Source organism: Trachypithecus francoisi, unplaced genomic scaffold, assembly GCF_009764315.1.
Source record: "Trachypithecus francoisi isolate TF-2019V2 unplaced genomic scaffold, Tfra_2.0 Contig01440, whole genome shotgun sequence".
Taxonomy (NCBI): domain Eukaryota; kingdom Metazoa; phylum Chordata; class Mammalia; order Primates; family Cercopithecidae; genus Trachypithecus; species Trachypithecus francoisi.
The window spans coordinates 18551711-18571933 of NW_022681431.1; the positions used below are offsets into that span (position 1 = coordinate 18551711).

Genomic DNA, 20223 nt, shown 5'->3' on the forward strand with positions numbered 1-20223 from the left:
AATTAATAGCAGTTTTGCATATATCTACACACAGATTTTTAAAATACATTTTTTAAAAAGCATATTATTTCAAACTTTGATAACAGGATGACATGCTTTGGAAAACATGGTCAGAGAGCTAAAGAAGTCTCTAATGATGACCAAGAGATTGATGTCAAAGACGGAGAGGACAAAATTATCCTCCAAAACATACATAAAAAGATTCTATAATGTTTTTATATAACATACAATTGACACTTATAATACTTCATCTATATCTCTAACGATTTATATAATCTTACCAAAATATTGTTTTGGTGAAATCTTATTGGGAAAATGGGGCATAGCCTCCTACTTTGCTAGGTTCATGAATGCTTGTCAAAGATGCCATCATTGAATCTCAGCTTATGTGTCATCCATTCTCCAGTCCATTACTTATTTTTTTTTTAACCTATCACTTCTCATGATACAAAATTACTTAATTATATATGTATTACTTGTCTCCCTTGACTGGAATGAGAACTGTATAAGGGCAGGGACTTTGACTTGTCATATGAAACTGCAAGCTGTAATGTAGTTTGTAAGAGCGACAGCAAATAGGGATAGAGGTGAAGGCAAACACAGCTGGGGTGGAAAAGGTGCTCCAGCAGTTTATTTAGGTATTTAATTACTATGGTTTTAATGTGTTCCCCAAGGTTTGTATGTTGGAAAGTTAATCCCCAATGCCAACATTGTTGACAGGTGGGACCTTTAAGAGGTGATTAGGCCATGAGGGCTGTGCCCTCATGAACAGATTAATACCGTTATTGTGGGAATGGGCTAGTCTGTGGCAGTGCATCCTTACAAAGGATGAGCTCAATCTCTTGCTCTCTCTCACCATTTTATGCCCTCACAAGATGCAGCCCCCTAGATCTTGGACATCCCAGGCTCAAGAACTGTGAGTCAAATACATTTCTTGTCCTTATAAATTACCCAGCCTGTGATATTCTGTTATGGCAACAGAAAATGAACTAAGAACATCATGAGGTCAGTTCCTTGTGGATTGTTTTTAATGTAATGGGTATGTGTAAACCAAGGACCACTCACATTTTTTTTTTTTCTTTCTGAGATAGTCTTGTTCTGTTGCCCAGGCTGGACTGTAATGGCACGATCTTGGCTCACGGCAACCTCTGCCTCCCGGGTTCAAGCGATTCTCCTGCCTCAGCCTCCCGAGTAGCTGGGATTACAGGAGCCCGTCCCCACTCCCAGCTGATTTTTATATTTTTAGTAGAGATGGAGTTTTGTCATGTTGCTCAGGCTGGTCTCGAACTCCTGACTTCAGGTGATCCACCTGCTGCGGCCTCCAAAAGTGCTGGGATTACAGGCATGAGCCACCGCGCCTGGCCCATATTTATGCTTATTATTCAAGAAACACAAAAGAAAAAACCCCTGAAATTAGAAGGAATCCAGTTTATTCAAATAATTCTTCTTAACAATATTTACAAACAGGATTTTTTTTTTTGCTTATAAAATTTGCTCAATTTTAATTTGTTCTGTTTTAATATTTAGAATAGAAACACACACTTGAGGGAAAAATATTCAATTTTTTAATATTCTGTCAAGTACAGATTTTTTTAAAAATGTAACTGAATATTTAGGTAAGTCTTCAAGAAAAATTAAAACCCAAGAAATAAAAATATCACAAAGACAATGTCAACGGAATCTGGAAGTTGTTTAACGGAAGAGTCCTTAACTAGAATATTAACTTTTGGTTTACATATTAGTAGTAGTATTAACAATAAATGCCATAACATTTTGCCATAACCAAACATAAACCAAATGACTGAGGGAAACATAAATCAAATGGCTGTTATTCATTTTTGGCTGTTATTCATTTTTGAATACCAGTTAATATTACTGCTTTCAAAGTTGTAAGGAAGTTCTGATTTTCACAGACTATTTACAAATAAAACTGCATGGACAAAATATAAATGTTTTAAAAATATTGTTTTAACTCTATTGTCTTCTCAAATCTCTTATTTCTTTCAGTTACAGTTCTTTGCTTGACCTTCCCTTTTTAAAGGTCTGTATGTTAAGCAGCTTAGATATTCTGAATTCCATCCTAGTTGGTTTAAGTGAGTATAAAGAGGCTTATCCTGTGGAGTCTGTCTTTCTGAATTGAAAAATTAGTTATTCTACACAAAACAAAGTAGAATTATAGTCTTTTCAAAGGCCTGTGCCAGATAACACAAAAAGTTTGCTTACATAAAAAGTTTGCAAAAACACTGAAGCTTTGCTGGTTGTTGAGATTTGGCCAAACCAATTCTCTTGTCACATTTTAGGGCTAACCCTTGAGAAAGGTCTATCCAGTTTTGAGCACTTTGTCTGACTAGGATCTTACAGAAAACAGGAACAGCTGTTGAGCAGGAAAGGTAATATATGAAAAGAGACTGCTCAACACTGCAGTTACATACTATATCCTGTTGCCCTATGATTATTACTAAGAGTTTTTACTTTTGCAGAAGGTTAAAAAGAAAAATCTATGACAAGAGCATGAAAAAACTATTTGTGTCACATTGTTTAAATTACTGTAAAAAAGACTAACTGCATAAGCATAAATATTATTCTTTATTATTTGCTAAAAAATCATTAAAAAACTATTTAAATTGTGAAATCCCAAAACAAAATAATCTTCTGGAAATGGCTCTTGTAGAAAACGGCATTGAAATATAATTAACTACAATTGCTTCCAACATAAAAATTTAAAAAATCTCTCCTCAAGGAAACACTGAGAGTATGCAAACCAATTTTTCTTATTAAAAATATTTTACAAGTAGAAACTAGAAAATATTGAAATTGAAGGAATTTGCCATATCTGGCATAGAATTGTAAATTATATAATAAAGTGTCAAGAATTATAAAATTCTTGGTTTGATGACTAATGAAAAAAAATCCTGCTTTCAGCTCAAATGGCACAATGCCATCAACAATATATTGAAACATATCAGAAGCCAGAATATAGTTTTAAAGATTTTATCACTATTGCTTAACCTTGGATCATATTACCCTCCCCTTATAATTGCATGGAAATAATTCTGGTATATCAGAAGTTAGAAACTGATGTCCTGTGTGATATGTGTTAAGATTATTTGTACATTTTACAAAGGACCATATGATTTAATTTCCTACCACATTTACACACATTAAAAATCATTAAATGTTAAAAAATATATAAGTAAAAAATATTTGGAAAAACTTGTTATGTCTTCTTTATTTCAATAGACAGAAGACTATTTTCAGTGTTGTGGATGAAAGGATTCTTGGTGCCATGGAGCTGGAAGACAAAACACCACAAAGATTTAAATAAACAAATAATTTAGACTAATGGTACATGATAGTATAGTGGAAAGAACCTGAGTTTAAATTACAGCTAAAGAGATCAAAGTGCTTATCTGCCCTTAAGTAGCCATAGGATCATCGGATCCTGTGAAAGTTATTTAAGGCTCTCTGAGGAATGGTTTCCCCATCTGTAGAAGAACAGCATCTCTGCATCTCTCTAAGGTATCCTGTGAAATTAAATGTAATAAATGACAAAATGTGACTGGGACACAGGGCTCACTCGAGCACTGTCCTTTAGTTCCATTTTTTGGTGTTGAATACAAGCACCACAAACAATATAGCGACAAATGGGTCCAAGAGATTTTTCACATTCTTAAGAATGCAGTTCCTGTAAGTGGGAGAGGTGATTTCTGTGGAACATTTACAATCATGATAACTCAAAGATGTGATTATAACATTGCAACTGCCTCCTTAATTTTTTTTAGAGTTACTTTTGGATATAAGTAAATGACTATTTCTTTTTATTTTAATTGGACTAATATAACCAAGGAGGTAACAAAACAGGATTGAGAGTCATAGCTGGACTTGATTCCAAAGCTATCTTTTTTAATATCACAAATAGCTGAACTATTAAGAACAAAAGAAAGCCCAAACTATGAGAACCTTTCTGAAACAATTACAATCAAGATTTTCTATTTCAGAAATTAAAGTGTCCACTTTAATTCATAGGTTTGTCCCATCTACTATGCTTGGTGTTTATCATTATAGCATCAGCAATATCAAATTAATAAAAAAGGAAAAAGCAGAGTCATAGACTTTGTTCCTCTTTACTTTTTCCCCTTTTATTTATTTATTCTTTTTGAGACAGAGTTTCACTCTGTTGCCCAGTATGGAGTTCAGTGGTGTGATCTTGGCTCACTGCAACCTCCGCCTCCCAGGTCCAAGCCATTCTGCTGCCTCAGCCTCCCAAGTAGCTGAGATTACAGGCATGTGCCACGACACCTGGCTAATTTTATATTTTTAGTAGAAACGGGGTTTCGCCATGTTGTCCAGGCTAGTCTCAAACTCCTGACCTCAAGTGATCTGCCTGCCTTGGCCTCCCAGAGTGCTGGGATTACAGGCGTGAGCTACTACGTCCGGCCTTTTTCTCCTTCTTTTATCATTTTCCGTATGTTCTGTCTTGGGTGAAAAATTTCTAGCCCTGTGTAAAGTCATTTACTGCGGCAGGGAACAAAGGGAAAGACACAGAGATTATTACAATATCACCTAATACTCACATCCCTTATGTGAGAAAAGCACACAAAAAGTACTACAGAAGTACGATAGAGATTGTCCTATGGTCCTATGGGAGAACATTAAGTTGTTCAACGTGGCTTGAATGCAGAGGTGGAAGTGGCGGGAGATTAGGTTGGATATAGAGGACTCTGAAGGGCTCTGCATTCCAGGCTAAAGTATTTGAATTTTATCCGACAGGTTATAGTGAATCAGTGATATAACTCCAAAGCAGAGGTGCTGATGTGATCAGATTTCTCAATTAGAAACAGAACTATGTCAACAGGCTGCTTCTTGCTCAATTCAGATCTATGACCTATGGCTCCTCAATTTTTTCCTACGTATCAATTTGTAACAATATCCAGGGCTTAGAAACTTTTTAAAAGAAATTCTCTGGGCCTGATGCCTCACACCTCTAATCCCACACTTCGGAAGGCAGGGGCAAGAGGATCACTTGAGGCCAGGAGTCCGAGAACACCCTAGGCAACACAGTAAGACCTCATCTCTACTAATATATATATATACTTTGAGACTGAGTCTCCCTCTGTCACACAGGCTGGAGTGCAGTGGCGTGATCTCGGCTTACTGCAACCTCTGCCTCCCGGGTTCAAGTGATTCTCATGCCTCAGCTTCCTGAGTAGCTGGGATTACAGGTGTGTGCTACCCAGCCAATTTTTGTATATTCAGTAGAGAACAGGGTTTCGCCATGTTTTGCCTCAAGTGACCTGCCTACCTCCACCTCCCAAAGTGTTGGGATTACAGGTGCTCAGCCTCTACTAAAAATTAAAAATTATTAAAAATAGCTGGACATGGTGATGCATGCCTGTAGTTGCAGCTACTTGGGATGCTGAAATGGGAGGACAGCTTGAGCCCAGGAGTTTGAGGTTTCAATAAGCTATGAATGTGCCGCTGGACTCCAGCCTAGGCAACAGAATGAGACCCTGCCTTAAAAAAATTATCTTGCGCCGGGCGCGGTGGCTCAAGCCTGTAATCCCAGCACTTTGGGAGGCCGAGACGGGCGGATCACGAGGTCAGGAGATCGAGACCATCCTGGCTAACACGGTGAAACCCCGTCTCTACTAAAAAATACAAAAAACTAGCCGGGCGAGGTGGCGGGCGCCTGTAGTCCCAGCTACTCGGGAGGCTGAGGCAGAAGAATGGCGTAAACCCGGGAGGCGGAGCTTGCAGTGAGCTGAGATCCAGCCACTGCACTCCAGCCTGGACGACAGAGCGAGACTCCGTCTCAAAAAAAAAAAATTATCTTGCACTTCTCTATATAAGATATTAAAAGATGGTTATTTTTATTTAAAGTACCTTTTATCTTCAATGGTAGAATATTTGGTTGTTAGGGTAACATTTTCTGCAGGATAATTGTTTTTATATTTTGCTTTAACTCTGATAAATGAACATTTCAATTTCATTAAAACACCTATATTCTAATCATGCTATTTTACAAGTAGAATTGAGCATTTTAGAAAGAAAAATTTTCATGTTACAGAGCAAACTATCAAGTTCTTCTACCAATACATTTTAATTAACTCTATTCACTTACACCAAGATACCGTATTAGTTAACTGAAAGAGAACAGTTGTTTTATCTAATTGAAATTTATTTTCCCACTCTACTCTGTTTTTCCTCTATCAAAATAATGTATGCTTCACAGTAGATAATCTAGAAAACGCAAGAAAAAATTCTCTACACACCCCAAATTTTTTTACCTGAAGATACACAAATTAAAATGTTGGTATATTTTATTTCAGTATTTCTATCTATTTCCATATTTATGTAGGTAAGTTTACATGATATAGTTTAAAAAAAATCACATCATTAAAAACCCTTTAATGGTTGCATCATATTTCACTGTATCGATTAACTATAAGTTACTTAACTATTCCCTACAGTTGGGTTTTATTGAAGAACACATGAAGGATATATTAGTGATATTGACAGTTTTTTTGCTGGAATTTTTGACAACTAGATTTTCACCCTCTTTGCCCAATCCATGGGCAATTCTACAAATCTGTACAGAAAAATGACTGCTCTCTCTCCTTCTAACTCATCACTTACTGTGAATTTCACTCACATAAATGGACACAGCTAAAAGCAACAACTCAATAAAGCAGGCATTAAAATGTGAAACTCACCATAAACCCAAGGAACTTCTGGAGGCACATCTCGATTAGGAAGGTAAGGGTATGTAGTTTGTGGTAACGGCTGATGAGAAGCATACTGTGAAAAAACTGGCTGCTGAAAATTATAAGCAGGTATTTGAGATTGAAAATACCCATTCACTGGCACAAAGCCATTTGCTTGTGGCTCCCCAGCAAAATAAGTAAAATATTGAGAGTACAGAAGATTAGAATGTGCGCCCTGGGCACGCTGTGCACCCTGACCACTTGCAACTGTGGTCAACAGCCCAGAAGGAGGTGACTGTAGTTCACATGATGTTATCCCTTGGTATGTCTGGGTAATGCCATTGCCATTGCTGCTGCTGTAATGATAAGCACACCAAGCAGAGTATGGATATGAAGTTCCAAATAAATGCTCAGAAGAATTATATGTTGGGGTACATGCAGACTGTGGAAGTTCATTCCAATACGTGGCAGCATTCTGCGTTAGGAGTTTTGAATTTTTGTCATTCTGTTGTTCAGAAAGAGAGTACTCTGCTCCTTGATTCACATTAAGGGTTATATGTCCAGATGCTCCAAAAGTATGCACAGTATTGGGATTCAATGTATTCTTCATGGATTTGTCCTCTGACTCAGTTTCTGCAGGCTGTAGTTTGTTTATCTGCAGAGCAGGAATTTTGTTCTGGATACAAATGGGTTCTGGAGAAGTCACGCATGAGGAATTTTTAATAGATGAATTTACTATATCATTATCTTGAAGTTCGAAGACTGTGTCATTCATTTCTAGATCAGTATGGGTATCTTTCACAAAACAGAAAATTGGCTTTGAGAGCACTGACGCATCAGGCACAAGAGAAACATCAGTTCCTGGGTTTATATCAGAAAGGCAGGATTTTTGGGTGGGATCTGGGGAATTTTTAAGGAATTTCTGCAAAAGTATCTCACAGTCTGGTGAAAATGTGCCATGTGCACTTTTTTGGTCACAAATTGCAAAAGCAGCACAATCTTTCTCATCACTTTTTGTTTCAGCAGCACTAAAGTTCACATTTCTTTTCCTCATGCTATTTAAAATTTCCTGTTGTCCAGTGAAGTGGTCTGGCGCATCAGATGAAACAGTTAAGTCTATTTTGCTTTCTGACTTGGATGTGCAAGTGTCTTTTGGGTTCTCTAAGGGTGAAAGTGAGCCAGGTAGTGATCTTTGCATTTCAACCTTTTTTGACGTTAAATGATTTCTTTTCAGATTGTTAGATGAACTTGAGACTATTTTGTTTTCGCTTTGGGGATGAGATCCTGTAGTCCTATTAGGTGCAACACACACATAAAAATGACTTTAAATATATAGTGTCACAAAATTCTAATGGAAATATATATTTGAAATTTTTATACAGGAGAAGAGTTCTTATTTATGTTTTCCCATTCTATTGGCACTATACAAGTAACATTTTCCTAGTTCGACTGTCGTGGTTTGGATTTAGATACTTTTCCTACTGAAGATGATATGCTCTACATTTTAAATATATTTCCAATATTGTAATAAACTATTTTGTGCTTTAGACATTTTCTAATGGAGGCTTTTAAAAGTAGAAAACTATCACTAGTCAACGGTGCAGTGTAGTTTTTTAATTCATATGCCTCCTGCCTGCTGATGATCTTCATTACTTGTAAATAGCTGTAAGCAACTGGTAAACTACCAGCTGTAACCCCTGCCTTCCCACCAAAGATTTCTTCCCTCTCTGTTAGAACAGACTAATATGTTTTTGTCTGTTCATCTTTGAGAATAGGAAAAGCAGACCTCCAAAATTTCTTGTCAACTTAATAGCCTTGAAATTATTAGCTAAATGCAGACAGTCTCAAGCAGCTGAGAGAAGCATCCATATGGGAATTGTCTAGAGCCAGACAGTTAATACAGGTCCCTTAGGTAATTATATATATACACACACACACATACATATATGTGTGTGTATATATATACATACATATATATACATATATATATAATTTTTTTTTGACACAGAGTCTAACTCTATCACCCAGGCTGGAGTGCAGTGGCAGCATCTCAGCTCACTGCAACCTCTGCCTCCCGAGTTCAAGTGATTCTCCTGCCTCAGCCTCCCAAGTAGCTGGGATTACAGGCGCCTGTCACTACGCCCAGCTAGTTTCTGTATTTTCAGTAGAGATGGCGTTTCACCATGTTGGTCAGGCTGGTCTCAATCTCCTGACCTCAGGCGATCCACCCGCCTTGGCCTCCCAAAGTGCAGGGATTACAGGCGTGAGCCACCACACCCAGCCAGTAATTATATTTTTTGATGCTTTATGAAATTCTTAAATTATATGAGGAAATATTATGTTGAGAAGGGAAAAGTAGTACTATTTCTCTGTAGTCAACAGAAATTCATCTTTGGCCTGGAATTCACATATCCCACTGAACAAACTAAAAGCCCCGTATTTCACTGAATTCAGCCCCACTGAAACATCACCAGAAATGCGATAAAATCAAAATTATACTTTCTGAGAACTCAAAGTATATTACGGGAATTGATGACTATGTAGGTTCTCATTAAAATGCCAGTTTTGAAATTTGCTGTTCTTCAAAATGCACGAGTTAAAAAAAAAGTAATCTTATCACTTGTCCTATTTTTAAAAGTCCCTTTTTGGTTTTGAAAGTCCTTTTTTGGTAAACCACTTATAAGCCCCATCAATTCTTTAAGTATTGTATCATATCTTGTAAATATACAAATTTTTCTTTCTTATTCTGTGAAACAATCACCCTTTTCTAACCCTTGGCTGACAGTTCTAACTATTCACAGAATATTCTTAACCTTTAAATCACTGGAAAAGCACATTTCACATGACTTTAGCCTTTAATATTTGCAGAATGAAGTTCAAATTCCTTAAGCTGAATTTAAGAAACTGTATAATTTCAAACAAATTTCTTTTTCCTTAGCTTATTCTCATCCCCTAAGTTACATGTATGATCCAATGACATTATATAAATAATTGTTTTATTCTAATTGTTTAGTATTTGCCCAATTTTGTTCAGTTTTGTTTTCCACATAGGGCTGATAGGAACTCCTACCTTGGATGCTTGAATGTTGCATTTTCTCTGTTGATTTTTGTGACATCTTTCATGTCTATCTGTGTTTAAAAGATACAAAAAAATCTTCATTAGTGATGACAAACTGTAATAAAAGTAATTATTTTAATATTAGATATTTGTAATTGTTTGTTCGACCATCATCTAAAGTTAAACTCATTAATTATCACTTCCCTGCAGAAAGTAGTGACTCTCCTAGACTTCCCATATTTCACATATGTTTGGAGTAACTCTAAAAAAAAGAAACTTGCAACATTCTTCTTCACATTTTTTTTTTTTTTTTTGAGACAGAGTCTCACACTGTCACCCAGGTTGAAGTGCAGTGGCATGACCTTCGCTCACTACAACCTCTGCCTACCGGGTGCAACCGATTCTCCTGCCTCAGACTCCTAAGTAGCTGGGACTAAAGGTGCCCACCACCACACCCAGATGATTTTTGTATTTTTAGTAGAGATGGGGTTTCACCATGTTGGCCAGGCTAGTCTCGAACTCCTGACCTCAGGTGATCCACCTGCCTCGGCCTCCCAAAGTACTGGGATTACAGGCATGAGCCACCACACCTGACCCTTAAAACTAATCTTGAAGTCCATTTATGACTGTTCCCTCTTTTAGGTCCTTTCTTGTATACCAGTTGTGAAGCCCCATCGATTTTTTAAGTCATGTCTGTCAATAAAAATTTTCCTTTCTAACACCTTTTACTAAGCCATGTCTGACTTATTACTATAAGTAGTACTATATACAGTACTACTACGTACTAATATAGTACTACTACATACTACTATATATACTTCTATAGAAGATGTATATGACTTATATACTCAGAATCTATCTGTTAAATCATTGGAAAAACGAATTTCATATGACAGCACACTTCAATGTGTACAGAATGAAGGTCAAACTCCTTAGGTCTAATTTAAGATATTCCATAACCTGAAAAAACATTCTCCATCCATAGATTATTCTTACCCACTAAGTTAAATTGTTCCAGACTTAATTTAAAAATATTATATATATAGATATAAAAAATTTTTTTTGAAAGTCTTACTCTGTCCACTCGGGTTGGAGTGCAGTGGTATAATCCTGGCTCACTGCAACCTCTGCCCCTGTGCTCAAGCAATCCTACTTCAACCTCCCAAGTAGCTGGGACTACAAGCGTATGCCACCATGTCTGGCTAATTTTTTGTTATTTTTAGTAGAGATGAGGTCTCACCATGTTGCCCAGGCTGGTCTTGAACTCCTGGACTCAAGCAGTCCGCCCACCTTGGCCTCCCAAAGTGCTGGGATTACAGGCCTGAGCTATCGCACCCAGCTGCATATAGGTTTCTTTTCTAAACTTCTGAACTAAGACGTATTGAACAGCTGTAAGAGAAACCTCTTAGAGCAGAGCTGAGACAACTGTCAGTAAGGGCTGTGGAGGCCAGACTGCCTGGTTTAGATCTGCGTGCTCCCATTTACTAAACTCTGTGACCCTGGGATAGTCATTTTCTCTATGTCCCAGTTTCCTTATCTTTAAGTAAGATAATAGGAAATACATCATAAGGGGTTTTGTATAAAATAAATCAGTACCAAGTACATATTAAACGCTTTGGACAATTTGTTAAAATGTATTTAATATAGGACTTTTAACTCCTTGATAGTTATCTTTTGAAAAATATCTGTCCTATTTCTCCATTCGGATGATAATGGTCAAGAAGACAGGCTTCGTTAGCCACTTTTGAATATTCACTACACTGGGCATAGGCTTGCTATACAGAAAAGCTACTCAATAAATATTGGTCACTCACTCGGTGTTCGCAATATTGAACTCTCCCTTAAGAAGCTTTTAAAATTCACGTCCTTCCAGAAAATGTTTTCTAAGTTAAAACATTTATGTTTAAGAAGTAGACATTTGCAAGGTATCACCTATACATATAATGTATCATTTTATAGATAATATGAATTGTTTAAATCAGTATTATAGTTAGTAAATCCATTTTGCCAATTTACCATTCTCAACTTTTAGAATTCTGCAGACTACTTGTTTGCTTACGCGTAGACTTGTTTTCAAAAAGAATACTTACAAAAGTTATGTTTTAAATCATTCATACCTTTAGCTTTTTACAACTGGAAATAGTAGTATTTTTCTGTTGTTCCTGAGAGTCTTCACATGTGTCCTCAGTGCTAGGTCGTTTTTTAGAGGAATTTGAAATGTTTTTGTTTATGCACTCTGATACTGGGGGCACCATCATAGAAATACTAAATTTATTGTTATTTTCCCCAGGTTTTACAACATGAATATTCATTTTTTCTTTTCTCTTCAGCTGTAAAATCTTCCTTCCATTATATAGCATTTGGCATAGAAAAAAGGAAATAGTTAGTTCAGCATTTTTAGCACATATAATCTTCATATGTTCAATCGTTTTCATGACTTTCACAATATGGGCCATTTTTCCTAAATCTTTCCTAGGGGCAGACATTACATTCTTCAGCAGTGTAGAAAACTGATTGTAGTTGTATTCTAACTCCATCAGGGTGCTTCCATAATTTATGGATGTTATATATGGCACAAAGTCAATATATGTGGAAATAAAATACTTGGAGTTCTTCAGAAGCTTTTTTATTTCTGAAAGTTCTTGAAGTTCTCTTGAGAGCAAATGAATAGCATATGAGCGATTAACAGCTTCATCACATTTGTAGATAATATCCAGATCTTTCTTAAGTTCGAAAATAGCAGTCTCTATCACTTTCCAAAGGCAAACATCTGTTGAGTTATCTTTAAGAAATGAAAAAGAAGTCATTTTTTCTTGGCACTGAACCAACTCAGGAATAAGTGACAAATCAAACCAAAGCATACCTCGAAACCTCTGTTTGTCTAGTTTCTTTGCTATTGAGTTTTTAAGAAAGTGAATTGTTTCTGAGACCATGACGATTTCAATATACATTTCAATAGCTTCAGGCTTTAAAAGTCTAGCCTCATGGCTGTGGTTTTTCACCATGTCTAAAACATTTTCTTCTGTGATAAAAATATTATCCATGTTATCATCTTGTAGCATTTGAAAGTATTTTTTTAAAATTTCTAAGTGATCTGTACATCTCAAGGTGAGATCTTGTAATTTTTTAAGGTCTGCAACTTCAGCTTGATCCAATATCTCACCAATACAATAAATATCTGGGTGTGCAAGCAAACTACTGCTAAACTTAGAATTTTCTATGCTAATAGTTGCTTTGTTTATTGGATGATCTGATTTTCTGGAGGCAATTATAGTATCCTCCTCAAGCCCAACAGGGGAAATTGGTTCATTGTTTAAATCCCTAGACAAAGTATCATATATCTTCTGCAACTTAGAAAAAGCACATGTATTCACTCTGAGTAGCCTTTCTTTGTCCTCCTTTTGTGAGTATTTTTTGCTGAAGGATTGTGTTTCCTCTTTCCAAACAAGATTTTTTGCAGCATCAAAAAAGATATGTTCCAGACCATAAAGAGATATTTTAATATGTACCGCCTTGTTGTTCTTAATAAAATTAATCTTTGAGGAGATAATTTCTATGATAATCCACAGATGGTCCTGTTTTCCTGGATACGAATGAACTTTAGGAGAGTCCCCACATGCACTGATCAACTTTAAAGTACTTTTTCTTAAGATTTCCAGGTCTTCTAAACTATCTCCAAAGTTAACTCCACAAGTAAATGGAACAGAAAGAGAAAAGTCAAAGCAATCAGAACAATGCTCCATTATGGCTTCACATTCATTAACCTGTCGTTTGTACTTTAAGAATGCATAGTATGAATTCTTTTCCCTTTTTGTTTCTTCAAGCAATTCAACTAATTGATCACGGTAAGTCTGTAACTCACAGAACGCATTATATTTTAATCTTCCTTGGAAACCAGGATAGAAATTAGACTGCTGTTGAAATCCACGTGGTTTTCCAAGAAGCTCAGCATACAGTGTTTCATCATACCAAAGCAAGCTTCGGAATGTTGGTTCACCTTCTAAGCGCCTTTTTTTGTTTTCAATGAATTGAATTGTTTCCATCATCATTTGAAGTTCTACCAAAGTGTCAACAGCAGATGGTTTTAATGTGTGTTTGCAATTATTCCATAGGTTTTGGTCTACCAACAGTTCTCTTGAAATCAGGATTTGTTCAACTGAACATTCTTGCTTTCTTTCAAAAGCTTCCACAAATAAAGGGAGAATATTTAGACAAACCTTAGTTTCTTCCTGTAGAATCTGCAAAGATGATGCTTCATCTGCCCTCTGCAAAATTTGAGACAGATTAGCTATAAGGGCCATATGATTAGCTGAGCAATGTTTTTCTTTAAGTTCACTCATGTATGATGCAGGTTTCTTCAGAAGAGTAGTGACTTTACAGGTTTCAGAGTGGGCAGGTAAAATAGGTGTATGATTAACTCCTAGAATCCCTGGTTTGGAAATACAGGCTATTTCTGAATATAATGTCAAGTCAGACTGCGAGTCATTACTAACTTTAATTTCTGCCTTCTCTCTTTTCTTAAGCGGATTAGAAACTGTGTTCTTCAAAGAGACTGACTCAGTAGTAGCATTTTTAGTGCTTAGATGGGAATCAATCAAATTAGTTTTAATAATTTTCTCATTTAAGCAGGATTCTTCTGAGATCTGATTCTTTTGATTTTTGTACTCAGTATTAACAGTTGATCCTTCAGTCATGCTACTTTTGTAAACAGAATCTTTTGCTTTTTCCACTTGTTTAACTTTCCATGTTATTCTGTCCTCAGTGTCTTTCTTCACAATACATGTTTCTGAAGAGGAGCCTTTTATATTATCTTTTAAAAGCAGAGAACTATCACTGGAAGATAATTTCACTATATTTTCCCCATAACTTCTACTTTCTTCAGTTACTGATGCTACATCTAACTCATAATTCTCAGTGACATTTGTTTCATTCCCATCTGTATGGAGGCAATTACCTGAAGAGCACTGTTCTGTCTTTAGAAGCTCTTTTCCTCTACAGCTCTGCTCACAGCATGGTATAGTAGTGGATGCTGCAAAAGACTCTATAGTAAGAATTCTCTGTTTATCCAAGTAAGATTTTGAAGATTCTCCCTCACTATCTGTCACTGCAGAGGCTGATAACTGAGGAATACTGTACTTTTTACTTGCTATCAAAGTTAAGTTTAATGGGTCCATAAGGAAGTTTCCTCTAATAATGCTTTGCTTGGATCTCTCAATAGGAGCTGTCCACTTTACTTCCAGGTTTCTTTTATAATCAGATAAAATAAGGTTTTCTTGTTGGTAGAGATCATTTAAAAAGTGCTTCACATTTGAATCTAACACTGAAATTAGTACATCAGTTTTCACCTTTGTGCAACCTATGCAAGTTGCATCATAATCATTGCCTGTATTATAATTTATGTTTTCTTTTATGCAACTTAAAGATATGGAATTACTTTCATTTATTACTTGATTAGCCTCACAACTGTTTTCTTTAGTTGCATCTTTAACATGATTTGCCGAATGTTTTTCAAGCTTTTCATATTTACTAGTGCTAGATAAAAACTTTGTATCAATTTGATTTTCTTTTTCAATTAGTTTCTCATCTGAGTGATCTGGGGAAAACAGACATCCAGTTTTTCCAGAAAAGGGCTGATGTTCTTCTGATAAACTTGGATTGCTTACACTGCTATTATAATAAACTGACTGACTTGTACTTTGGGATGTGGAGGATACAGACAACTGTGATTCAGGATGTTCCTGATTACAAAATTCTCCCACGTGAATAGTGGGGTGACTTTTTGAGACACTGCTAGCCATACTTTTCCTAGAAAGGCATTTTTTCTCTCCACTTGTTTTGTAAGACTTGTGCTTTAACACATAGGTTAACGATTTAGAAATATCAGCTTTTGGAACTCTTTTCTTTCTCCGTTTGTCATATTTTCTTTTTGACCAAAAATGCTTAGTAGAATAATATTTTCTTTGAGACACAGAACTATAACCTTGAAGGTCACAACTTTCCCAGAAATTATTGCATATTATTGCATATGATCTTGGTAATGGGCCCTTTCTTTTTTCTCCTACTTTAGTTATAAGCTGCAAAGATGTGTGAACTCTTCTATGAGCTTTTTTTAAGTGAATAACTGCTTTGTCTAATTTTTTGGAAAGACATTTGCTTTTACATAAAGATGCTTCACCACTTAGGATATTTAGGACACTCTTAATGTGCTCTTCTGACTGTGAAAATGTTTTAATTCGTCCTTGGGATAATGAAAAAAAACACTCAGATGAGTCTTGACTGGTTAGCCTCCTCTTTCTCCCATAAATTTTATGTTGTCTTAAATCTTTATGTATGTTCTGATCCCTGGAAGATGTATGTAGCTTCCTTTTGCTAATTCTTGATTCTGCCTCCTTTTTCTCTTTGGTATCATTATAGTCAGTTTTTGATTTTGTAAAGAAACATCTGCTTCCATTATCTATTGTTGTGACATTAGAAGGTTCACTAAACAAAGATTCACTGTTTTGATTTTTAGACATATGATTCACATCTGTATTGTCACTCAAGTCAAAAGAAAGGGAGATTTCAGATTTACTCATTGGTCCTGATTCTTGCCTTATATTATCAACTTTATCTTCACATGGATAATCCGAATTTTCACCAGAAGGCTGGGAATAAATGTCAAATCCTACAATTTCTCCATCTTCCTTATTTATTTCTGGTTTTGTGGCTTCAGTTACATGTGTGCAGAAATTATCTTTCAATGCAAGGGAGTCAACTGTCGGGCTGAATCCTGGCCTAAATATATTAGTAATTCTAATTTGTAGATCTGGAAGTAAAATTGGGCTGGGAAGCTCTGTTTCACTGTTTTGTGTAGAGGAATAAAAATAGTTACTTTCCTTAGAATAATGCTGATCACTATTTTCCCTTCCTGCGGTGCTTTCCAAAACTTCCATCTCCCCATTATCAAGTGCTAATACACCTTCCCAACTGATACGAGACTTCAGAGCCTTATATGAGGTCACAAATTCCTCACAAAGCATGTTTTCATTGCTATGTGTATCTTGTTGAAATATAAAAGCATCATCACAATCTTCTATTTCAATTTCACTTTCCAATTCAATGCTTTGAAGAACTAAGTTCTCATTTATTGATTGATGAAATGATTCTTGTGATTTATTTTTATCCTTCTCAATTTCACAATCGGAAACTCTCTGTTTTACTAACAAACCAAAATCTGGACTTTCAGAAGAACAAGTTTCTTTAGACTGGTATATTTGGTGTTTGTCATTACTTATGCTTAATACAGGCATAGTAGCACTAGCTATCTGTACTGCAGCATTTGAGGCTACACACACTGAAGAACTTGCAATTTCGGGAAATGCTGTGGAAGCCAAATGCTCTACACTTCTTCCAGTATTTTCAGTATCTTTTTGCTTCATGGCACTAATGGTATCTTCTTCACTCTCTAATAATGCAGTTGTTGCTGAAACATATTTTTCTCTGCAAATCAAGTTAAATGTAGCAGAAAATTCTTCAGAACTCAAAATTTCTATATTGTTGTAATTTTTGTCCTCCTTTTCATCTATATAGCTGAAATTTTTATTTGTATGAGAATCCTGCTTTTTGTCTCCATATATATTCTCTATGTTGTTTTCTACAGATAAAGCGTTATTCTCTTTAGCCTCATTTTGGCTTTCTTTATAATTACCTCTTTGTTCTTTGAAATTAACATTCAGGCATATATCGTTTAACTGTGAGTTACAGAACAGACTGTGATCCTGACCCTTATCTTCAACATAAGCAGTTTCTTTATAGTCTCTCTGAATGTTCTCTGATGACACTGGTTCATTTTCATTTTTCCTGTGGACACATGTATGTTCTCTAGTTATGCTGCAATTTGAATTGTCATGAGCTGTTTCTATGTTACAAGAGGAAATAACTGTATCAGTGAGTATTTCTTTGGCCTGGGGTATGTCTTTTGGTTTTGGGAAAGCTTCAGTTATAACGCTAGCACAATTTGCATTTATTTTCCCCAATTTCCGTTCCATTAGCTTTTGAGAAATGGCTAAACTTGTGTGAATGTTATCCTCATACTCCACAGAGTGCTGAGGATGCTTTTGTGACAGGCTCTCTAAACTTGGAGTAATTTGCCATTCCAACGCTAGATGATCTAGTTCATCCTTATCCTTTATGGTAGATGTAGAAGATTTTGGTATTTCTGACTCTTGAGTAATTAATATTTTATCACAGCTTTTCTCAAAAGAATTATGACTCTCACTCTCTTTGTATTCTTGGTGCAAAACAATGTAATTATCCATTGGACTGATTTTTGTTTCATTAGTGAAATCATTATCAATTTCTTTCCACAAAGTTTGCTTTTCTTCATGTTTGGAACTGTCCTTCAGGTCAGTGAAGTTTTTCATCTTTCCAGTATTTTGAAGGTATTCATCAATGCTTACTTTCTTTTTGAGTGGAAAAATTGTAGACATTTGGTGACCAGTCTGATAAATGGTTTTTAAATCAGAAGACTGCGATTCCTGAGAAATACGGCTATTGTACTCTTTTTTATACACATTATCTGATTCCTGTTGGGCTCTCTGAACCTTTTCCTCACTGTGGTTTTGGTTCTCTACCTCTGATACTACATTTGACACAGAAATTGGGAAGGAAAAATTGCCTTGGTCCTTACATTGCCCTGCCATGGTAACTTTATTATGAGGTACGGAGTTATAGTCCTCAGAGACTGTGTTGTGAGCCCAAGACTGTGAATCATTAACACAAGTTTTAAAGCAAGGAGCATCCAAACAATTTGTAAGAACAGCACAATCACCAGGGACAACTTCTGAGGAGGAGGCAGAATTAGATGGTGTTGATTTTATTTCTGAATTAACATTATCTAAACTCTTCTCAAATTGCAAAATCTCATTTAAGCCTGCAGTATTACTCTGTTCTCCCATACTTTCTTCTCTCCTCATCAGTCTTGGGTCTTTGATGAATTTTGAAGTAGTAACTGTGCTTGAGCCAGTACTGTTGTGAAGAGGAAAAGCAGCATTAAGACTACTTAAAATATTTTTAAGACTTGTCCAATTTAACAAGAGGTCACCATTAACACTTCCTTTGGCATCATTGGGCGTAAGTGAAAGGTCTGAATCATGTGCAAGTACTTGAGAAGTGTCTCTAATTTCTGCTAAATTGTGCTCTGTCTGTCCATTGTATGTTTCAGGTACAGAAATATTTCCATTTTGTACATTTCCATAGGAGTTAGAAATATGTGAGTTGGAAGGACTTATCTCTGAATTTAGTACATTGCATAAACAGTTTTCTTGAACAAATGGATCTACAGGTTTCTTGAAATGCTCAAAGATGACAGTAGCATCTTTTCCTTTTCCAATTCTTTTGGCCACTGTACAGTTATTCAGAGAGCATGTTCTTTCTGTGGAAATAATAAGACAAATTTGAAAAAAAAGTGTTTCTATAGACAACTTTTATACAGGTACATTGTGTCAAGTAATTTTAATTGAAAGTTCAGCTAATAACCTAACGATGATTAAAATGTGTTTTCAACAGAAAAAGCAGAGAAGGGGATGATTAACAAATAAAATATAAATGATGTAGCATGAAATCCTCCTAGTCTAGAAACCTTAATAAAGAATATTTGCCATGAAAATTTAATTCTGACAAATAATAGAAAAAAACTGAATAGGGGCCGGGCACAGTGGCTCACACTTGTAATCCCATAACTTTGGAAGGCCGAGGTGGACATGTAATGAGGTCAGGAGTTCGAGACCAGCCTGGCCAACATGGTAAAACCCCGTCTCCACTAAAAATACACACACAAAAAAAATTAGCCAGTTGTGGTGGTGGGTGCCTGTAATCCCAGCTACTCAGGAGGCTGAGGCAGGAGAATTGCTTGAACCTAGGAGGTGGAGGTTGCAGTGAGCAGAGATCGTGCCACTGAACTCCAGCCTGGGCAACAGAACAAGACTCTATCTCGGGGGCTGGGGGCAGAGGTGGGGAAGAATAAAAATAAATAGGAATAAAAACATTTTCCCAATAGATAAGCTCTCATATTAATTTTCTATATTCAGATGTTTAATATTAGTATCTACATATAAGAAGGCAAAATAATCTCCCTCTATCTACTACCATTACCTTGCTTCTCCCTCTACCATGGGAGAAAAAAAAGGAAAGGAACAGGGAGTGAGGTGGAAAAATAGGGAAAGGAAAACCCAAAAAGTTCCATAAAATCTTTCCCAAGAGCCAAAGCAAACTACTATTCCTCCTTTGCAGTAAAATAAATGTTCCTGCAAATAATTTATGTAAATAAAAACCTGGAAAATAAAAGCAAACTTTAAAAATAATTTATAGAAATTATTTCTAAAATTTCCTAAGAAACCTCATGTAATCATGAATTTACAAAATGCATATTTAACAAGTAAATAATAATTTCTCATAAATGTTCACCAAACGTTCACAGCTAAG

General features: G+C 35.9%; 1 protein-coding gene across 1 annotated transcript in view; it reads right to left on the bottom strand.

The window, feature by feature from the left end:
- Window positions 1-1542: 1542 nt before the first annotated feature.
- TEX15 (testis expressed 15, meiosis and synapsis associated) overlaps window positions 1543-20223 on the bottom strand; it is a 69437-nt gene continuing 50756 nt past the window's right edge. The window contains exons 6-9 of the mRNA XM_033230326.1: window positions 11880-19174; window positions 9775-9833; window positions 6714-7996; window positions 1543-3292 (exon numbers count right to left, since the gene is read on the bottom strand). Of these exons, the coding sequence (XP_033086217.1) occupies window positions 3255-3292; window positions 6714-7996; window positions 9775-9833; window positions 11880-19174 (8675 nt within the window). The 3' untranslated portion in view covers window positions 1543-3254. The remainder of the gene's footprint in view (window positions 3293-6713; window positions 7997-9774; window positions 9834-11879; window positions 19175-20223) is intronic.